This window comes from Lacerta agilis, chromosome 16 (genome assembly GCF_009819535.1).
Source record: "Lacerta agilis isolate rLacAgi1 chromosome 16, rLacAgi1.pri, whole genome shotgun sequence".
Classification (NCBI taxonomy): Eukaryota; Metazoa; Chordata; class Lepidosauria; order Squamata; family Lacertidae; genus Lacerta; species Lacerta agilis.
In genome coordinates, this window is record NC_046327.1 from 22,489,412 (window position 1) to 22,511,347 (window position 21,936).

A 21,936-nucleotide genomic window follows, 5' to 3' on the forward strand; every position below is an offset into this window, starting at 1 on the left:
ACAGATCTATAAATGTGCAAATCTTCCGTCCAGGTACACTATTGATTCTTGTTTCTAAAAGTGGGGTGGAGAGCAAAGGACATCACCATTAATGCAAATGAAATTCTTGTGAAACTAACCATCAAATATCTTGGTCTCTAAGCTAAAGCGGGTGGCACTGTGGTCTAAACCACTGAGCCTCTTGGGCTTGCCGATCAGAAGGTTGGCGGTTCGAAACCCCGCGACGGAATGAGCTCCCGTTGCTCTGTCCCAACTCCTGCCAACCTAGCAGTTCAAAAGCACATCAGTACAAGTAGATAAATAGGCACCGCTGTGGCGGGAAGGTAAATGGTGTTCTATGTGCTCTGGTTTCCATCACTGTGTTTCGTTGTGCCAGAAGCAGTTTAGTCATGCTGGCCACATGAACCGGAAAGCTGTCCTTGGACAAAAGCCGGCTCCCTCAGCCTGAAAGCGAGATGAGCGCCGCAACCCCATAGTCGCCTTTGACTGGACTTAACTGTCCAGAGGTTCTTTACCTTTTCCCCATTCAAATCAATGAATTTTTAGGTTGTTTCATCATGAGCCATTAACGTTGCTATTCTTAATCTACAACTGTGGGTGCTGAATAAGTAGCATCAAACAGCAAAAAATGGCCCGAAATGTTTTAAAACCTGGATTTTCTTTGAAAACTTTCAGTAAGTTGAATAAAATAGTAAAGGACATTTTATCTCTGGCTCCAATTCTGCTCCCCCCCCCCCCGGAAAAAAAACACCTGTATCCTTTTTTTAAAAAAAAAAATTGCCCAGAAAGCAAATGTCACAATTCTAAAAGTCCCCTGGAAGGTAGGCATTAGATACAGAAGAAGATAATTGCAATGTATTGTATCAGATTGAATTTACATTTAATGCTCTTCAGTTTGGCAATCTCAGGGGTTCAGCAGGCTAAGTGAAATAAAGCAAATCTTTTTGAATGCAACCCAATAAAGGCTTGATGCTGCAACAGTAGTCTCTATAAATAATGAAGACTTTCCAGCTCATGTTTGTCACAGCAAAAGTTTAGCATGAATTAAGAGATGGGGAGTGATTAAACAACTGAATCTTGTTTGGTGGCATGTTACCAAGCAACTATGAAGTGGCTGGGATAACCATTCTGCAAGAGACAAAAGGAGGGAGAAGCCTTCGTGCCTGAGAACCGCTGAACATTTCAGTTTCAGAGTCTTGCAGCGAGGTGCATTCAGCAATTTCTTGTTTGAAGTACGACCTCACCACCAATTAGCATAGCCCATTAGCATTCTCTTGCCCATTCAGCTTGCTGAAATCAGGTATAAGACTTATAAGGCAGGGTGTAGACACTTATTGCAGGGGCTTGAGTCAATTCCCACAAAACAAAGGGAAGAAAATATCTGAAAGGGCTGTATTTTTTCAAAACAATTACCGGTAGGTGGGCTTTGCAAGCAGTTCTTATTCACTCAGCATGGCCTATCACAGCAACTGACTACCTGAAAGATCATTATCTCCCTTTACGAAATTGCCCAGGTGCTAAGACCCTGAGGTGAACTCCTCCTTTTGGTCCCATCAACATTCAAGGTGCGGTAAGGCTGTGCAATACCTGGTTTTCAACATCATGATATATCAACTGCTAAACATCACAATACATCACGATGTCTGAAATAAGAATGGAGCCATGTAGAGGTGCTGGCTGGCTTCACGTTTTTCTCCGCATTGTGATTTTTGCATAACACATACCATATACAGGTGAAACTCAAAAAATTAGAATATTGTGGAAAGGTTCATTTCTTTCAGTAATTCAGCTTAAAAGGTGAAACTTATATATGAGAGAGTCTCATGACATGTCAAGCATTTATTTGTTATAATTATGATGATTATGGCGTACAGCTGATGAGAACCCCAAATTAACTATTTCAACTTTGGTTTTTTCATCAGCTGTACGCCATAATCATCACAATTATAACAAACGAAGGCTTGACATCTCTCGCTTTGCATGTCATGAGTCTATCTCATATATTAAGCTCCAGTAGCTAATGAAAACAATCGCTTACATAAATGGACTTTTCAACGATATTCTAATTTTTCGAGTTTCACCTGTATATTGCCAGGTCAAAAATCATCAAACCGATATCACAATATGGACTTCAAACCAGTTTGGGGCGATATATTGATATATTGCCCATCCCTAAGGTGTGGTTGGACTCGACCCTCAGGTTCCCTTCCAACTCTACAACTCTGTGATTCTATGAAATGTGGAAAAATGCAAATCTTTTTCCACTCTAAGCCTGAGGCAAGGGTACTACCATCTCCTTTATCTTATCATTTGCACAGCACACAGCAAGGAATAGTGACACAAATAATATTTATCATCATTAAAGGTGTAGGACTACCACTCAGGAAGAGAGCCAAGAGGGAAGGCTGCTCAGAAAATCGGGGGGGGGGGCATCAATTGAGATTGCAGGGGATCCCTGGCCCCTTCTTCTACTTTGAGTGGCAGCTTTGATCCCAGCCTTGCTAATGATCACCTCTCACTTTCCATGTTCACGGAAGGACGGAAGGACAATTACCGCAGTGACACAAGGCTGAAGCCAGAGGAGCTAGCAGAGCCCCAGAATTTCAGCACCGAGAGTGGGAAAAGCTTGCAGGGGATGTTACACCCGTCCCCTGAATCTTAGCACCAAGCCTGAAGAAATGAGCGTCTCTCCATTCTGCAAGACAGATTGCACAGCACACAGATGCAGTTCAACTCAGGGCAAATCTGACTGAACACGGGGGGGGGGGGGTGCAATGTATGGTTTAAAAGAGGGCAAGACTGTCATTGGCTGCTTGAAAACCAGCTGCTGGGAATCACAAATGAGGAGAGCGCTGTTCCAACCAGGTCCTACTTCCAAGCTACCCATCAACATGGGCCACCGGAGGCTGGTCTGGATGGGCCTGATCCAGCAGGCTCTTTTCCCTTTCCAGAAAACACATGGTTACAAAAGTCGTCTGCCTGCCCCTCTCTCTGCCAAACGGTGGCAAAAGCCCATGGGGTCCTAAGCACACACACGGGGTCTTTAGAGAATGGAAGACAAAGTGGAGACTGTCGTGGCTTTAAGAAATGTGGTTTATTCAGCGATTTGCACCTTCAGTCTGCATGGAAGGAGTCCAGATCTGACAGCACAGACCTTTCAAGAGAGGCTTGTACCCCACAGAAGTGCAGTCCTTCTCTACAGCCAGCCCTGCAGCCAGCCTCCCCCAAGATGGATCTCAGCTCTTCTTCTTCCTTCTCCCTCCCAGCCACCCTTGCTCCCAGTACATTTACCCAGGCAACCTTCCAAATCCCCAGTCTCTGTTTCACAACTCAGGGCAAGGGGAAAGGAGTTCTCTTGTACTGTTAATGTCCCTCAATTGCTCTCTATTGTTCCTTAAAAGGGACACGGGTGGCACTGTGGTCTAAACCACTGAGCCTCTTGGGCTTGCCGATCAGAAGGCCGGCGATTCAAATCCCTGTGACTGGGTGAGCTCCCATTGCTCTGTCCTAGCTCCTGCCAACCCAGCAGTTCTAAAGCATGCCAGTGCAAGTAGATAAATAGGTACCTCTGTGGCAGGAAGGCAAACAGCGTTTCCATGCGCTCCGGTTTCCATCAAGGTGCTCTGCTGCGCCAGAAGTGGTTTAGTCATGCGGGCCACATGACCCAGAAAGCTGTCTGTTGGACAAACGCCGGCTCCCTTGGCCTGAAAGCGAGATAAACGCTGCACCCCATAGTCACCTTTGACGGCACTTAACCGTCCAGCGGTCCTTTACCTTTACCTTTATTGTTCCTTAGCTTAGCCACAGGAATTCCTCTGCAGCTTGCATTCTCCCTTGATGTCCCAAATAATCAAAATCCTAGCATTTATTATTTTCTAGGGTTTAGGGGGGGTTCTTCCCCTTAAATCTATAACTATATCGCAATAGTTTTCTCGTGATAACTGGGGCTGCTGCTTCTCACATCAGATCAGCTTTGCTTATTCCAATTCCCCGTGCAACATCACCTGCTCAGAGCCCTGGTTTTACGGTTGTACTTCTTTATGGTTATAATCTTAGATTTGTCATAGTTTTAACATCAACCTCTTTGTCACTTAGAGGCAAAGAGCCCGATCTGCATGTGATGTATAGGACAGCTAATTAGCGGGTGGAACACCAGCTGAGTATCGTTGAATTTGCATCCATGGTGGTGCTAAACCATCAGATTCCAGGGAAGTGAAGAGTTAAGGTTCAAGAGGCTTGGGGGACCGGAATATTCTAGATGCATGGAGATTGACACTTTAATGATCTCAGAAATGGCTTAAGATGACAGGAACTGGGGTGACAGAAATGCTGCATTGCCACCTGAGTGGGGGGAATGAGAGCTGATCCTTTGCTTAGATTTGCAGCCTAAAAGCGTCAAATTGCAGATGCTGCTTCAGGAGTTTGCATTATTAGGGAGGAGGGTATTATTAGTTTAAGGGGGGGGAAACCCATGCGATTATCGTGAAACCTATTTGGAGGTCTTTTAGAAATCTGAAGCTCTGTTGCATACCATCTGCCAACCACCAAATGTTCTTTCCTTTGTTATAAATAAAGAATATTTCAGCACCAAATACACACAAGCGTAAGCCACGATAAATTCATTAGGCTGCAATTCTGCATGTGAACAGAGCAGGTAGGGAAAGTAGTTTCAGACAGGTAGTTTTATTGAGAGAGAAAGCCTTCAGGAAAGGGTTTGGTTGGATGGGTGGGTGCATGCACATATAGCTGAGGTGTGTTTTATTTATAGATATACAAATCTCAAGTATACCTGAGGTTTGGGTGTAAGTGTGTACGTGTGTGTGCGCACACACACACACACACACACACATATGCCAGACCCTCCAAGTGTCCCTGTTTTCCAGGGACAGCCTTAGATTTACAGAAAGGGTCCCAGTTTCTGATTTGGTCCCAGAATGACCCACTTTTCCTTAGGGTGTCCCTAAGAAATGTTGGAGGATTTAGTTTTGCAACCCCTGAGCCAAGGAGATAAGTAACTATACAACTAGCACTTTTTTATGCGGTACTCAAGGGTACACAGTACCGGCAACTCTTTTTGTTGTCATTAAAAAGTGTGGCACTTACTGTAACAACTTCATAGTGAGTACTGGCACCTATTTTGGGGGGTGGGGAGCACTGTAATACAAGCTTTAGAAGACATCTGTAGACAGCCCTGTATAGGGAAGGTTTTTAATATTTTTATATATGTTGGAAGATGCCCAGAATGACTGGGACAACCCAGTCAGATGGGTGGGGCATTATTATTATTATTATTATTATTATTATTATTATTATTATTATTATTATTATTAATTAGGACACCCCTATTTTCATTGGAGAAATGTTGGGTGGTAAGATATTATTATTGTTGTTGTTGTTGTTTGTTATTTATACCCTGCCCATCCGTCTGGGTTTCGCCAGCCACTCTGGGCAGCTCCCAACAGAATATTGAAAACACGATAAAACATGAAACATAAAAAACTTCCCTAAACACTGCATACTGCATTTGAAGCACAAAGGAAGGAGAAAGTGTTATTTTCTCTGGCTCCTTGCGAAGGAGGAAAGGGAAGCATTATTTGCTTATTTTCTGCTCTCGCTTCATCCTCCTCATTTTGCAAGTGAAAGAAAATGGGTATTTTTGTTGTTGTTGTAAAATCAATATGGCCAAGACTCACAGGAAGAAATGTGAGTTCTCCCTTCTCACCTCAGCCAGCCCAGAGAATTTCCTTCATCACAAGAGTTAAAATCGACAGCAAGTTTGAAACCTTTTGCCCCTTCCGTTTCTACCCTGAAGGCGATTGTTTGGCCTGGAGCTTGTCGGTTTCACTTCGGCTCTAAGGATAAGCAATCTTTGTGCTCAAGTCCTTGGAACTGCGTGCAAAATCTAGCAGTGCAAACGACCAGATTCCTCCGCACTTCTATAATAGAGAAGGCAAAGACACTTGTCAATTTCAGCATTTCTCTCTACAGCCTTTATGCACGAATTTCCAGTGCTAGTCTGCACCAGAAGATATTTAAAAGAGCAAAGGTGGGACAGTGGGTGGGGGCAGACCTCAATTTGAAAACAAATACAAACTAGAATTGGGAAAAGGTAATTTTTTAAAATGCTACATTTGGATTTGTTTTCTTATTTTCACCAGGAAATTTTTGATGAAAACGCTGCAGTCATCTATAAGGACCAAATAGTCTTTATTCTTCATCTACGGTAATTCCAGCTAGCCTTGATCTGCCTATGCCATCAAGTGTTAACCACCAACTCTCACTTGGCTCTTTTTTTAAAACCTTGTGACCTTGGATGCACTAAAGATTAAAGACAGAGTGAAACCTGCTGGTACCATAACATAGAGGAGCTTTAAACAAAAAACAAAAAAAATACCAGGTGCATTTTGCCATCTGGGCCAGCTTATCTCTCCTACGCACATCATACCTGATCAGCCAGTCGGAGGATTTGAAGAAGTTCCCATCTGCATCTTGCTTCCCTCTCTCCTCCTGTTGGAGGGAAAAGATGCAAGTGGGGAGAGGGGGGGGAGCAGAAGAGATTTCTTCTATGTGATAGTTGCACAAGGAGCTTGATTGACAGGTGCCTGGCTAAACCTTGAGCTTTAACTGATGCCCGCTATGGCTTTGCAACAATGCAAGTAGAAATACGATGTTCAGAAATGTCCTGCCTCTCTTCTTTCTCTCCCCACTCCCAAATGAAAAGAGATTCTGCTGGTAATGAATAGAAGAGTTACCCTTTATTTATTTTGGTTGTTTGTGGGGATGTAATTTTGCAGCTGTACTGTATTCACCTCCCCAAAACACATGTAGGTCATTTTCATAGAACTTAGAGTGCCCATATCCGGGACAGTGATTCCTAAAGTTTTTCAGAGCACCGCTCCCTTGGTTCCATAAACTCAGGCCCAGCGCTCTTTCTCTATAAATAGCATTACTCAGAATAGACATTTGCCCTGACTCACTAATGAAGATAATAACAATCAAATTCAAAATACAGCAGTACCTCGGTTTTCGAACGCAATCCGTTCCGGAAGACTGTTCAACTTACAAAACATTCAAAAACTGAAGCATGCATTTCTGGAAGCATTTATGTCCAGAAAACTCAATATGGAAGCCGCATGGCACGTTCGGCTTCCGAAAAGCATTCAAAAGCCGGAGCAGCTACTTCCGGGTTTTCAGCGTTCGAAAGCCAAAACATTTGACTTCTGAGTCGTTTGAAAACTGAGGTACCACTGTACTAACAAAGAATTCAAAATCCAATTAAAACTATTTAGTTCAATAGAACAAAATTGATGAACTTCATTGCTGCCATGCCTTCCCCTTGCCTCTTAGCACCTCCTTAGGTAATCTCATGCTGACAGCTTCCAGGAGCCACAGGTGAGAGCTGAGTGCCGGTTGGGGACCAAAGGTGGACAAGCTACCCCAGAAGGAGCATGACGACGATCCCCATAGACCCCTTGAAACAGCTTTCACTAGATGGCTAAACCACATGAAGGTAGCTGATGGGTCTCAAACCCTCAGTGAGTTAGGGACTTCCTTTGCATGCAAAGACAGGGATTGAGCAGGTGAGACCAATAATGGATCCAATGGTCAAGAAGGCGGTTCCTGCACACGCTGTAGAGGGAAGTGAGAGGCAGATGGGTCTCGTCAACCTGGGAAGGCAGTGTGCAATGTATCTTCACTGTAGCAGTCAAATACAACATTTCCTGTTTCCTAGAGTGGACTCACAGGGGAATGTTGCTCCAGACAGGGAGGACTTCCTGTCATACCTGCCCTGGAGCATCCTCCCCCTGTGTGTGACCAGGTAGCTGGGCATGACTCTAGCAGACCCTATAAAGCAGCTAGTCACACAGCTATCTTCCTCTTTTGCTCCTGCTCTTTTCCCATCTTCCTCTCTGTTGGCTCTCAGCCAGCAGCACATGGGCTCATCCCTCACAGAGGATGAACCCACACTTTTCTCTGTAACTAAAAGCTAAAGCCTGCCTTCAGGACCATACTGTGAACTGAACGTAAGTAAACGTCACCATTACTTTTAAAAGAAGGCTGTGGTATCATTATTGTTTTTAAGAGGGAACTAAAGGGGAATTTACTAGGAACAATCCAATCTAGACAAGCCAGACTGGATTGCTCAATTTATATGGTTCTAACGAATCCATCACTAGCTTCCTGCAATGTACAAGGGAATGTGCTCTGCTACTAGCTCACTAGCATGAGTGAGGAAGGATAATATTTAATCAATATATCCTCTCCTACTATCCTCAACATTCTCACAGGCAGCCAATCTAGGAGAAGGAAAACTCTGGTCCTAAACTCCTCCTTGCAGGATGTCTTCAGGAGAATGAAAGGCAAAGGAGTAAACCCTACACAAATCTGGAGTAGCATCCCAAGACAGTTGGATGGAGCCTTGTATGTGGTGCGCTAGGAAGACACGTAAACACCCCACAAGCAAATTGGGATGAATGCTCATTACAGAACAAATGCTTGATAAAGACCAGACATAGTGTGACCACCACATGCACTTTGTGCATGCAAAGATGGATGGATACTGAATAAACAGATTGTCTGCAGGAGCCTTAACTAGTTTCAATAGATATGACAGCTCCTCATATTCAGCAAATGGTAATTATCAAGGAGTTCCAGGAAAGGATGCACTGTGCGCTAATTTGCACTCCCTCCCTCCTTGCTTAGAGCCTTGGATAAGCTGCAGGAGACAAGCAACAGCCAGGGTGTCTCCATCTGCCTCACAACTTGGCTTAGCTCCCTGCACAAAGCTTGTACAGTCGGTCTTTGTAGTGGGGCCGGGGTGGATTGCGCCTGGAAAGAATTGTGTTGGCATGTGGTGATAAGAAACGGCATTATAGAAGTGCGCTCTGTAGTGTGGGGAGGGGGGAGGGAGAAGGGAAGGAGAGAGAGAGAGAGAGAGAGAGAGAGAGTGTGAGATAGATAGAGAGTTGCTGATCAGAGCCAGAGCAAAGGGACAAAATAGCCACAAGGGAAAGCCTTTGTAATGGTCAAGTTTGAGAATGGATCAAAGGTTCTGTCCCCAGCTGGTTTTGAAATACAGCACAAATGCACACACGAACATCTTATTAAAATATAGAGGACTGAAATCGGCCCTGTTATTGATGATATTTAGATCCTGCCTTCTCATTAAAGAGCTTAGAGTGTGGGACACAAGTTGTCCCGTTTTGCTTCTCTGCACCAAAACCATGTGAGGCAGGCTGAACTTCAGAGACTCTGGCTGGCCTAAGGTCCCCTGATCAGTTTCATGGCAAACTAGGTCTCTCCAGTCACACATAACACTCTAGAATGCCACACCAGCTCTCTTCTAGCTGTTCCTCACCCAGTATTTCCCAGCTTTTCCCCTCTGGACTATGCCCCTCTGCAAACCACTGTTCTAAGTCAATACTGCCCTTCTGCACATTGGAAGGTTCAGGAAAAGGGGTGTGTGTGTGCTCCCACCATTCCTCCTCAGTCTAGCCCCTGACAACACAGTAACACACACCCACACACCACATGCTTACTAAACAAATAAGCAGCTCTCTCTCTCTCTCTCTCTCTCTCTCTCTCTCTCTCTCTCTCTCTCTCTCTCTCTCTCTCTTGCTTATTAACACTTTGTTAGAAATACCATGTTAGAATCTGGTTGCCAATTCTATTGTTGTTGCCAATACAGTTTGAGAAAGAAAAGCCGAGCTAAGTTGGTTAGACAAAGGGCTGGATCAGAACACCTGAAGAAAGAGAGCACATCACTTTTATATGGAAAGGCTTCCCCAAATCCAACACTTGTACCTCATCCCCAACCTTTAGTTTAAATAATAATAAAAAACCCAAATATATAGTGGAGACTAGAGATGTGAAGGCCCAGAAAAAAACTGGAAATTCTTTTGGGGGGGGGAACCAGTTTTCCCCCGTTTTTTTCCTGAAGCCTTTTTTGTTTTTGTTTTTCTGAAAAATTGTTTCAATCTGAGCAAACATTCAGTTTTTAGAAGTCCATAATAACTGTGATAATGACAGATACAATAGAGTAGATGCAGAAGCAGAGACAAACTGATACTGATCATTACAGCTCAGAAAATGATTCTGATTAAATTTCATGCCCATTCATTGAAATTTAGTCCCACTTCCTTCTTCAGTTCTTTTTATGGGAATGTTTGTTTTTTTTAAAATACTGTGGAGAAGAAATATGAATAATGGTTAGTTCTGGATTTTTAAAAATTGTTTTGTGGAGTTTTTTTTTGTTCCACATAAACTAGTAAACAGTTCAGGAGATTGTTGCTCCATTTGTTACAAATTCAAATAAATATTATTTTAAAAGTAAATTCTGTTTGTAATAATAGTTTGGATACACTATATTTTTAATATGCTAGTTGTGATAATTTTATGCCCATTAAAATTATCCGTAGTTATATTTTATGTTTCTAAAGTAACAGAATGACTTTCAATCTGGAAAAGAAAAAAGAAGTCCTAATTTAGCATTTTTTCCCCATTTTTCTGAAAATTTCCATTTCCAGGTTTTTTCCCGAGCTTCAGAATTTCCGGAAATTTTACATTTCTAGTGGAGACCTAGTCCTGCTAGGTATACTTCTCCACCAGGAGTAAGGAACCTTTTCAACAAATTTCTGAGGGTCACATACTTGTGAATATGGCCAGAGACAAAAGGTGTGTGGAGCCCACAGTAGGCGCATTCCAGCCATGCTGGAGTCTGACATTTCTGGACACATATACATGGGCATAGCTGGCGGGGAGGCAGCTGCCCCCCCCCCACATCAAGTCAATAAATAAAAATACTTAACTAAAAGTATAATTAATCGAAGAATGTGAAATTGAAATGCTCACTGAGGTCACTTGGATGATGTTGTGGTGCATTCTAGTGAAGATTTTGACAGATTTTTCTGAGCACTTGGGGTCAAAAGAAAGTAATTCAAAACAACTGTTGTTGGTGCCAAAATCCCAAAGGAGCATAAAAGACTATTTATGTATGCAACCACGGATGCACGGATGTTACTGTCCCAGAGATGGAAAGAAGATAAAGTCCCTACAGAGAAGATGGAGTTAATGGACTATGCTGAAATGGCTAAAATAACTAGAAGAGTCCAAAAAGAGCAAAAAATTAACAAGGAATGGGGAAAATTTATAACTTATCTTAAAGACCATTGTAAACCGTTAAAATTGTTTGTAGGATTGGAATATCACTTGTAGTTTAAGGTTGATTCTGGAAGAGGTAAAGGATTTGGATTATCATAAAAAGATGCGGGAAGGAATGATTAATAACAGGACCCACAAAGGGGAGGATAGAAGTCCAGGAGATCCCTTGGAATCTTGTTTTTTATTATTTATGTTTGATACATCTCTGTAAATTTTTAACTAAAAAAACCAAAGAAATAAATTTGTAAAAAACAAACATAAAAACCCTGTTGTTGAGACATTTCATTCCAAATCTGCTAGACAGATCCTCCCCCCTCCCCCGCCGCCCGAATCCTGGCCACACCCATGCACACATACAAACTTCCCTCCATCCAAGAAATCAAGGGACATTGTCATGGTTGTTGTTGTTAATTCGATTTATATACTGCCCTTTATCAAAGGACCCCAGGACGGTGTACAACATTAAGAACACATTTTACGAAGCCTAATAATAAGAACATAATGAGAAGCATAATCATAAAATAATCATAATAACAGCCCCAAAACCACCAGCTTTAGCAGCCTATAGATAATTTAATGGCCAACAGCCTGGGTAAAGAAGAATGTTTTCTCCTCGTGTATAAAGGTCCCAAACTGGTGGCTTGTGGTGGTCAAGATTCAACTCCCAGGGCAATTTATGGGCAATTCATTTGTATTAAGATATGGCAAAAGTTTTGCCCACAGTTTCACTCAGAAGCAGAGAAACGCACTGTAATGTTCTTGTAGGAGTCCACCCATTTTTTTGCACCTCAGTCATAGATTTTTGCCATCCTGTGTGCATAAGGATTAAGTGTTAAGCGTGCAGAGCTGGGAATAAAGCTGTCCTCTCAACAGCTACAAATAAACATGCCTTTCTGAATCCACCTGGTCCAGAATCTTCTCTCCAAAAGTCAGAAAGCACTAGGCAATGCAAGAGTAAGCAAATAAGCAAATCAGATGAAGACCTGTTTATAAGGGCCTTCTCGGTAGTGGTGCCCACCCTGTGGAATGAGTAATTATAAAGCGTTTAGGAAACATCTGAAGGCAGCCCGGTATGGGGAAACTTTTTAATGTTTAAGCTTTTATTATGTTTTTATATGTGCTGAAAGCCGACCAGAATGGCTGGGGTAACCCAGTCAGATGGACGGGGTGCAAATAAATTGTTGTTGTTGTTGTTGTTGTTGTTGTTGTTGTTGTTGTTGTTACAGTGGTACCTCGGTTTTTGGACATCTCCATTGCTGAATGTTTCGGTTTTCGGATGCCAAAAACCCGGAAGTAAATGCTTCCATTTGTGTGTATTCCAATGCTTCCATTGTGTGTATCTGTTGTTTTTCACAATTTTCTCAATTGAATTGGCAGACCACCCCTTGCACCTCAGTTTTTTAACGTTTCGGAAGTCAAACAGTCTTCTGGAACGGATTACGTTCGAAAACCCAGTTCCCCTGTATTCTTAGACAGAGCCCAAACATTTGCATTTTTACAGGTGGTTTGGATTGTGTTCCTTAGTGCCTATTTCAGATCTTTTCAGCAAACCAAGAGCTGTGGTAGGGGTTACACGACGAACCACCGACAGTTAAACCTTGGAAGAACCGTAAAACAAGATCTCATTATGCCATCTGTACGTCAGATGCAGGTTTTTCACACACGTACACAAAGTGTTACATTTACATCTGAGGGGCAACCGCATCTCAAAGCAGGTGTGAACAATTATGGCATTAGACACATACACACTGCAAAAAAAAAAACCCCACAAAAAAATCTTGGAACAGAAGGAACTCAGCAGGTATTAATCCTGAGATCCAAAGGGAATTACTCTGCATTCTGTATGGGAAGCTTCATCTCCTTACAGACTCAGTTAAGTAGCATTAATACAAATATTCATTTGTCAATGGTAATTTTACAGATGGGAGAGCTCCTAACAGATGGCCTCATGCCTTTCTCCCCCCACCCACCCAAGAGCAGCGTAGCCAGGGAAGGTGCCAACGGAGGAGGAGGCTCCATGTCCTTCCTATTTCCTGAGCTGAAGGCATCCTCTGCCGTGTCCTCTATTCCCCCAGCATCTGTGGCGGGGGGCAGGTGCGATGGCAGCAGCACCATGGAAGACGTGCCGTCATGTCGATTCCGGAGAGCTAAGCTCCGTATAGATGGGAACTCTAGCAGGGTTGGCATTGTGCTTCCAGAGACTGATTCAGACGTCTCCCCCTGCGATAATTGCCATCTGAAAGGAACGAGGGCTAATGCCGAGGGAATCCAGGGAGCCCGCGTCTTCCTCGGCGTCGTAAAAGCCGAAAGAAAATTGGCTTAATTTCGCCAGGTTGTCCCCGCAAAAGAGGCTTGCCGTCGTTCTGAAATGTTGCCATAGATACCGCCAACAAAGCACTCTGCGTGAAATAAAACGAGGGGGCATGTAGGGAAATGAAGACACCTGAACCGTTGCGTTCCCTTTGTTGTGCCACAGGCTTGGCAGACAAATGCAACTCTGCCACACACACACACACACACCGAGAGAGATATTCATAGAAGTGAAACTAGGTTGAAAGAGGACTTGCTTCTGATGGTATGCAATGCACACTCGGCCCCTTCTTACTTCTGCTTAGTAAGGTTTTGCCATTGTATCACAAAACCTCCTTGATCAAAAGCAACCACGACACAAAATGCATTTGTGCGTCCTTCACAGACAATGATCCCACACTCTCAAACCAGTTTCAACTCAGTGAAAAGCTCTTTGTTGGTCCACAGACATCGCGACATTTTTTCTTCCAGCGATGAAAACTCTTCTGCTCAGTGAGCAGACGATAAACACCCAAGAACATTGCAACTGGAGAATACTTGCAACCCACTAACCCAATTCAAATGCAACGCTAAACTGTAAGTTTTGCATTGCATGGCAAGGTCCCGACCCCCCCCCCCCGAAGGTTGAATAAAGACATTTGACACCAGTATTTTAGGTTAATGGGCTAAAAAAGGTCACAACTTTATTGGTTACAGATTGTGAGTGGTATTGGCTTAGGCATTGGATCTACCTAACCGACTATATCTGAGTCCTGCCCGTCTGCAGGGAGTCCGGGAAGGGTTAACCACCAGTAGGGGGAGTCCTACTGATGCACATCAACTAGGAGCTCCCCCGGGGTCACCAATAGGGGTCGTGCCTTAGACCCTAGCCTCCCCAGGCTTCGGACAGGGCCACGCCCCCGGAATCCTTTAACGGAATACCCTTCAATGTGCAATATTCCAATGCCTAACCGCCAAACCTTACAAAGTTGTGATGATTTGCTACGAGGTAGGTGAAAAACCAAGAGGCTGGTGCCAATTTGCCACCTAAATTGGTTCAGTCGCGACATAAAGACAAACTGTGGTTAGTCTAGCTGAGGGAACAGGTGCTTATGGTCTCCTCAAAGCCTTACAAAAAGAGGAGAAGGAATTGGGCGAGGGTGTTTTCCTGAATCTCAAGGAACCTCCTTACACTAATGGCGTAAAATTTGCCTTTTTAAATTTGTCACCTAAATTGTCGCACTTTAGTAGTTAGCTTCTCAGAAACTGCTAGAAATGACAACTTTTCATACTGTGCCTTTATAGAGAGACCTTCCAAATATTTCCAATACCTAGAAATTAATATTCTTGCAGCCATGAAGAAAAATCCAGCTAAAGTTTTACTTTTCCTATCATTGTTCTGGTTGTCCCGAATATAAATTGATGCACCCTCTCTTCATGCCCGATTTACATTTGTTTAAAAAAAATAAAAAATAGGTTTTTTCAGGGTCTGAAATCAACTTACAAACAGTTCAATAGTGGCATGAAGAAAGCTATGCAGAAGCGGTCTGGGTCCAGTATGAGGAAACACAGTTTGAATCTATGAGAAAGGGAGACAGCTCCACATGGTGGATAATCAGAGTATTTTCTTGATGCTTCCTTTCTGTCATCAAAGGCAGCTCCACAACCGCAAGGGCTTGGATTATGGGCAAAATGAAATAAAAGTAGCAGTTTATGGCGTTCAGGTTTTGTAAATGTGGCATGCTATAAATTGCTGGACAGATTTTTTTTTCCAGGGCAGCAAACTAAACACAGTCCTAAAGCCAATGGATGCATTTTATTTGCCCTGTTTTAACACAAAGAATGAGCATACTTTAAGCTCGGGTGGCGCTGTGTATTAAACCACAGAGCCTAGGGTTTGCCGATCAGAAGGTCGGCGGTTCTATTCCCCGCGACGGGGTGAGCTCCCATTGCTTGGTCCCAGCTCCTGCCCACCTAGCAGTTTGAAAGCACGTCAAAGTGCAAGTAGATAAATAGGTACCGCTCCGGCGGGAAGGTAAACAATATTTCCGTGCGCTGCTCTGGTTCACCAGAAGCGGCTTAGTCATGCTGGCCACATGACCCGGAAGCTGTATGCTGGCTCCCTCAGCCAATAAAGCGAGATGAGTGCCGCAACCCCAGAGTCGTCCGCGACTGGACCTAATGGTCAGGGGTCCCTTTACCTTTACCAAGCACAACAAAAAGTGTAGCCAATCAATTTTTTAGCTAGCTTCCCGTTCTATAGAAAACTCATCACGCCAAATGACAATGTATATGACAAGCCCACTAAACTGCCATTCTGAAATGCATGCATTTCCCCCCTTGCTCTTCCAGCTCCCACTATTGTTGTACCCCCAAAGAGGATTCACAACGTAACTGGAGCCCAAGTCTACCTGTCTTGTGAAGTGAAAGCAGTCCCAACACCCATCATCACCTGGAAGAAGGTATGTGAAAAATGCCAAGTGTTTTATAGGGGTAGAGATCTAGAGCTGAGCCAGCCTTCTTTCTGATGTGAGTTACAGGTGAAACTCAAAAAATTAGAATATCGTGGAAAAGTCAATTTATGTAAACGATTGTTTTCATTAGCTACTGGAGTTTAATATATGAGATACTCGTGACATGCAAAGTGAGATATGTCAAGCCTTTGTTTGTTAAAATTGTGATGATTATGGCATACAGCTGATGAAAACCCCAAAGTTGAAATTGTTAACTTGGGGTTCTCATAAGCTGTACGCCATAATCATCACAATTATAACAAATAAAGACTTGACATATCTCGCTTTGCATGTCATGAGTCTGTCTCATATATTAGTTTTACCTTTTAAGTTGAATTACTGAAAGAAATGAACCTTTCCACGATATTCTAATTTTTCGAGTTTCACCTGTAGATGCTGAAGCTTCTGTCGTTTTGGCAAATGATATATAATGAGTTGGAAAAAATGTTCAAATTAACTTTTATTTTTAAAAAAGAGGCTTTTTTATTAGGAATTGTAGGTGCCGATATTCCAAGGGAGTAGAAAATACTTTTCATGTATGCAACGACAGTCACACAGATGTTACTAGCCCAGAGATGGAAAGAAGATAAAGTCCCTACCAGAGAGGAATGGCAAATTAAATTGTTGGACTATGCTGAAATGGCAAAACTGACGGGAAAGCTCAGGAACCAAGAAGACCAAAACTTTAACAAAGAATGGGGAAAGTTTATAATTTATATTGGAGACCACTGTAAGCAGATGAAAACATTAGCAGGATTGCAATAGTACTTGTAATGTATCAAGTACTGTGGAGATCATTTAATGGAGTTGTATAAAATATGGACTGTTGAAAAAGATGTAGCAGAAAAGGTTAATTTTAGGACCCATGGAGGGAGAGGGGAGAAGTCCAGCAATTTGGAGGAATCTTTAAATGTGTATGTGTATGGTTGTATTGTTATAATTTTATATTTGTAAAATCAAATAAAAAATATTATAGAAAGAAAAAGATGAAGCTTCACTTATAGGTAGAGCCAGTGATCTGGAAACTGATATATAGGCTATTGTCTTCTCCAGATCTTGGTTTTCCTACAGCTGCCTACCCCCAACCTGGGGTCCTCCAGGTATTTTGGACTACATCTCCCATCAGCCTCTAGCAAAACATCTGGAGGGCACTAACGCAATGCTGGAAGTCGCATCTGCACATGCCCAGACACCCAAAATTGCACCTGCGCAATTTTCAATGCAGAGACGCTATTTCGGGTATCTGCATGTGTGCAGACGCAATTTTCAGTGCCGCTTGGTGAGTCCCTGCGCCACGCTGTTTTAGCGCAGCACGTGGGGGACTCACCAAGCAAGCGGCTCAGTTTGGGAGTGGCTCATGGGCTGGTAAAATGGTCTTCGTGGGCCGCATCCAGCCCATGAGCCGCACGTTGCTGACCCTGGGCTAGATGTTTGTATCAAATTTAGAATCATAGAATTGTAGAGTTGAAACCACAAGGATCATCTGGTCCAACCCCCTGAAATGCAGGAATCTTTTAGCCTACGTGGGGCTCAAACCCATGACCCTGAGATTAAGTCTCCTGCTCTATTGACCAAGCTTGAAGTAGTCTAACTGCGCCAATCAATGTTGCTTACAATACTAGCAATAGGAACCAAGGGATTCAAATGCAAAAACAGCACCCAATTTTATGGGCCAGGAAGAGTCCAGGAAAGCTTAATTTCATGGAGGGTGAGGTTCACAATCGAATCTGGACTTAAAGCCTGTGTCTACTGTGTTTTCACCTTGCTAAAACTCTGCAGGTCACGGAATCCCCAAAGGGAGTGAAGCTCTTAGAAGAACTTCCTGGAGACAGAGTCAACATGGCAGTTCAGGTCCGAGGCGGACCTTCAAAACATGAGAGCACAGGCTGGGTTTTGGTAAGTTCCAATTGCACTATATACCGTACAGCAGTAATGGAGAAGCATTGCTGAACAACAAATAGAGCAGGATGATGTGTGGACTATCCAGTATAAATCCATTGCTAACGCAATGTTATTGCATCAGTGTTGCAGAATATCCCTGGGGAAAAACCACCAGTCTTCCCTTGTGGCAGCTGCCGTGAATTCTGAATCGATGAATTGTACAGACATGAACTAACCCTTTTGGTTGCTACGGTTCACCTTTTCTTCTTTGTGTGTCTTGTTTCCCTTCCAGATTAACCCACTGACAAAAGAAGACGAGGGCATTTACCAGTGCCATGCTACAAACATGGTGGGAGAAACACAGGCAGAGGGGAATATTAAAGTCCTAGAGCAAAGCAAAAATAAGAGGGGTAATTTCCCAGCATCAGATGACATGAACTAGCAAGGTAATGTTGATGCTGCTAGTCCTCTTTGAGTCTAGGAGTGCCATTTTAAGACATTGTGTATGTCCAGCTTGAGTCATAGTCAGCACTCATTTGTACATGGTTTACATGTTCTTAACGAAAAGGTTCCTGCCCGGAGGAGCTCACAGTGTTAATTTCAACTTAGGGAGAGAAAGGCAGAGGCATGAATACCAAGGAACTTCTAAAACAGCTTTAAAAATAAGCCTTCATAATAGTGCACTAAAAGGCTGGCAGCCAGTGTTTCTGTCCAAACGTGGGAAATCCCTCCTCAGCAACAAGCATGTAAATTACTAGTTAGTAGGCTAGTTTGGGAAAAGCCTTTCCCCAAACAAGCTAGTGGAATAGAGTAGAGCAGATGGATGAGTTTCCTTTCCTCGGCAGCCAGCACACAAAGTGGACTGGGGATATCAGTCCCTCCTCCCTCTCTCTCACCTGCTTGGAATTCTATGCTCACCTCCATGCAATTCCTGGTCTACTATCATGCTTCATTCCAGTGTATTTAAGGTTTTTCCCCCCAGGACTGGGGGGTTAAGCCAAAGGTTTCGCTTTTAAGCAGCTTAGCGTAGTTACTGAGGACAGGTAAAAGGAATTGTAGAGGGATTCTTGGCCCAGAGATGGAAAGAAGATAAACTCCCAACCAGAGAATGGCAGCTGCAATTGATGGATTATGCCCAAAAAAAGCTTAACAACGTTGGCCTGCCCCCCTAAAAAAAGCTGAACAACTTTGCGCTGCCCCCCTAAAAAAAGCTTGACAATTCTGAACTCCCCCCGCCCCCAAAAAAGTAATATTGGTAGATCACTGCCATTTATTTTTTCTGGGAGTAGATCACAGTCTCTTGGGAGTTGGACGTTCCTGGAATAACACTTGTAGTTTAATGGGAATTTTGGACATACAGTAATGGAGATGAAAAAGATTTGGATTATTATAAAAGATGCAGGAGGAAATGATTTACAATAGGACCCACAAAAGGGAGGGGGAAGTCCAAGAGATTCTTTGGAACCTTGTTTTTATGGTGTATGTTGGAAACGTGATTGAAAAACTTTAATCTGGAAAAGCCAAATAAATAATATTTTTTTTAAAAAAAAAAAAAAAGAGGAATCGTAGAGGGATTCCATTTTGCTCGTCATTCTGTTTTTCAAAGCCCCATGCAGGATAAAGTGTGTTGTGAGATGGTGTCAACAAGTTTGGCACCATCACACCTGAGGACATATCACACCTGGTTCAGGGGACCTCTCGGTCTGCTTTTCCCCCCTATGTACTTTAAGTCAGCAAGGAAGCCCAGCTTAAAGTGTCTCTGCCTCTTGGCCATCAAGTAAGTGGGTGGATACAACAGTCGCAACTCTTTTAAAACACTCCATTCTTCTCCCATCTGTGGAACTTCCTTCCTAGAGAGGAGTGTTCATTATTGAGCTGCTTTCTACATTGCTGACAGGTTGTTTTTTTTGTTACATGTTCTTTCAGGTGACAGACTGTCATTTAAATGTGATTTTATTGCAACTACTGCGTTTTCACAGCCCTGCAAGCTGCTTTGAAAGCCTTTTAAGGCTATCAAATGGGAGGGGGTTAATAAGGCTCAGAACAAGTCAGCAAGCGAGCATTGAGATTATTCTTTGAATGTAAATGCTCCAAAATCCAGATAGGGAAAGCAATTTTCTTATTTGCACTGTTCCCACAATAGAGTGGATCGTGTTGCTGGAAGTATCGCCCGAGAGCGAAGATTCTTGTCATGCACTGAGTACTTCCATCTTCTAGGTATGCCTCCAGGCATGTCAGTATTTCGCAGGAGGTTCATGCAGATGCTTTCGGTTTGCAGAATTAAAGTGTCATGTGGCCCTAGCATAACATATCCACTTGAAAGAAAATCTCAAGTTAATCCCTACCACAAAATACCGACAGCCTGGAGACAATCTGAGAGAGAAAGCAATCAGAAAATGGGTTAAAAAGAGAAGTGAATAGTAGTACTTTATTTTCTACAATTTCAGTAGCAATGTGGCCCTCCAATTTGGCCAAAGTAACTTTCAAAGTGGATTTTGCTGCACAACCTTTGTGTGGAGGTTAGTAGTCTCAATGCATCTCCAGATGATCTCACCCAATAATTGTCTTTTCCCTTCCTTCCTTCCCTTCCTGCTAGGATGAAGTGATCGGACTACCTCTGAGGGAATCAGAGCCAAGCAGACTAGAAACCCATGGAATAGTCATTTGCTTTCTTAACTTTCTGAAGACTAGAAGATACCATTTTGATATTCTTATTGATTAATGGTGCAATTTGCACACCTTTTTCTTAGAGTGTCTGATTAATACTGGGCATGTAGTTAATGATGTAATAAATGCTCAATAAAAGCATGGTTGTTGTTTTTACAATTTTAATTTTGTCTCTCTCCTTGTCTCACTGGCCTCTCACTGCAATTTAATATAAAAGACAAATCTCAACAGTTGAACTATAATACTTGTATCTTTGAAAGTAAACCCAAAGAAAAACTATTTGTTGTTGTCTTGATTTCTGGCAGTACATTGTCAGTTGTCTATGTTTAATCTTTAAATAAGAAAAGGATTGTGACTTTTCCCCTCATTGTCCATACTCCTATTCCTTTAACCTATCAAGCATAATTTAAGCAAGGCAGAAGGGCAGGGCAGACACACACAAAAAGATGTAATCCTACATATACTTAACTAGGAATAAGTCCCACTGAAGTCCATGGCGCGTACTTCCACATAAGCATAGGATTGTGCTGTGACACTACCACAAACTTTCAGGCAAATTCAGTCATTCTGGTAGCACTTGTGGGCCAAAATAGCATCTTCAGATGCTTAAAGTGAAGACATTTTTCATTCTCCACATCAGCCTGCATGAGAAATGTAGGCATAGCTTTCCTTCCCAAGATAGTGATTGCTTACAAGGCGCAATTTTCTAGCAGATCTGTGATTTCTCTCCTTCCAACGCCTTCGAAAGAGAGGATTCACTCCTGATCAATGAAATCTACACTAATCTGCATGACCAACAGCTGAAACAGCTATTTAAAAACAGCCAGGCTAGATTTTTGCAAATAAAAAGCTACTGGCTGCTGACACCTGGTGGCTACTTTCATACACTGAAACACGCAGCAATTTCTTTTCTCTGTTAAGGAGAGCAACTGACACTCTGGTACATCATTGATTTTTAACTCTCTTATAGTAAATCTGGCATCGCTGACTATTTGATATGGGGAAAGGAAGACTCACTAATAAGATTGCCAGCCTGTTAATAGTTTCAAGGATTGCCTTGTGGAATCGCACCAAGACGAGCACTCTGTCTCCCAAGAGCCAGGTGCCCTTTTAAAGTATGCCTCTTCTGACAGTGGATGTTCCATTTAGGTATTCTGGCTGCTAACTGACCTATCTCCCAAGAATTTGTCTAATCCTTTTAAAAAGCCATCTCAGGCCCCATCCACATGCTGCAAGCAATAGCATAGAAGCCACTGTGATATGGCTGTCCCCAATGGTGGTATGGGGAGTAATGCTGCCAGCCCTGTTCATCCATGCATGCTGTCCTCACTTCAGATGGGAGTAGCTATGTCACCATGGCTTCTCTGCTTCTTTCTGGTTATAACATACCAGTCACGCATAACCCTAGCTCTCATTCACAAGCCAC

The 21,936-nt window shown here is 42.9% G+C and overlaps 1 protein-coding gene across 1 annotated transcript in view; it reads left to right on the forward strand.

Moving 5' to 3' along the window:
- The window catches only part of IGFBPL1 (insulin like growth factor binding protein like 1), a 37,725-nt gene extending 17,056 nt beyond the window's left edge, over positions 1–20,669 (forward strand). The window contains exons 2-5 of the mRNA XM_033173389.1: positions 15,802–15,911; positions 17,742–17,858; positions 18,136–18,289; positions 20,440–20,669. Coding sequence (XP_033029280.1) covers positions 15,802–15,911; positions 17,742–17,858; positions 18,136–18,285 — 377 coding nt within the window. The 3' untranslated portion in view covers positions 18,286–18,289; positions 20,440–20,669. The remainder of the gene's footprint in view (positions 1–15,801; positions 15,912–17,741; positions 17,859–18,135; positions 18,290–20,439) is intronic.
- The last annotated feature ends 1,267 nt before the right edge of the window (positions 20,670–21,936 follow it).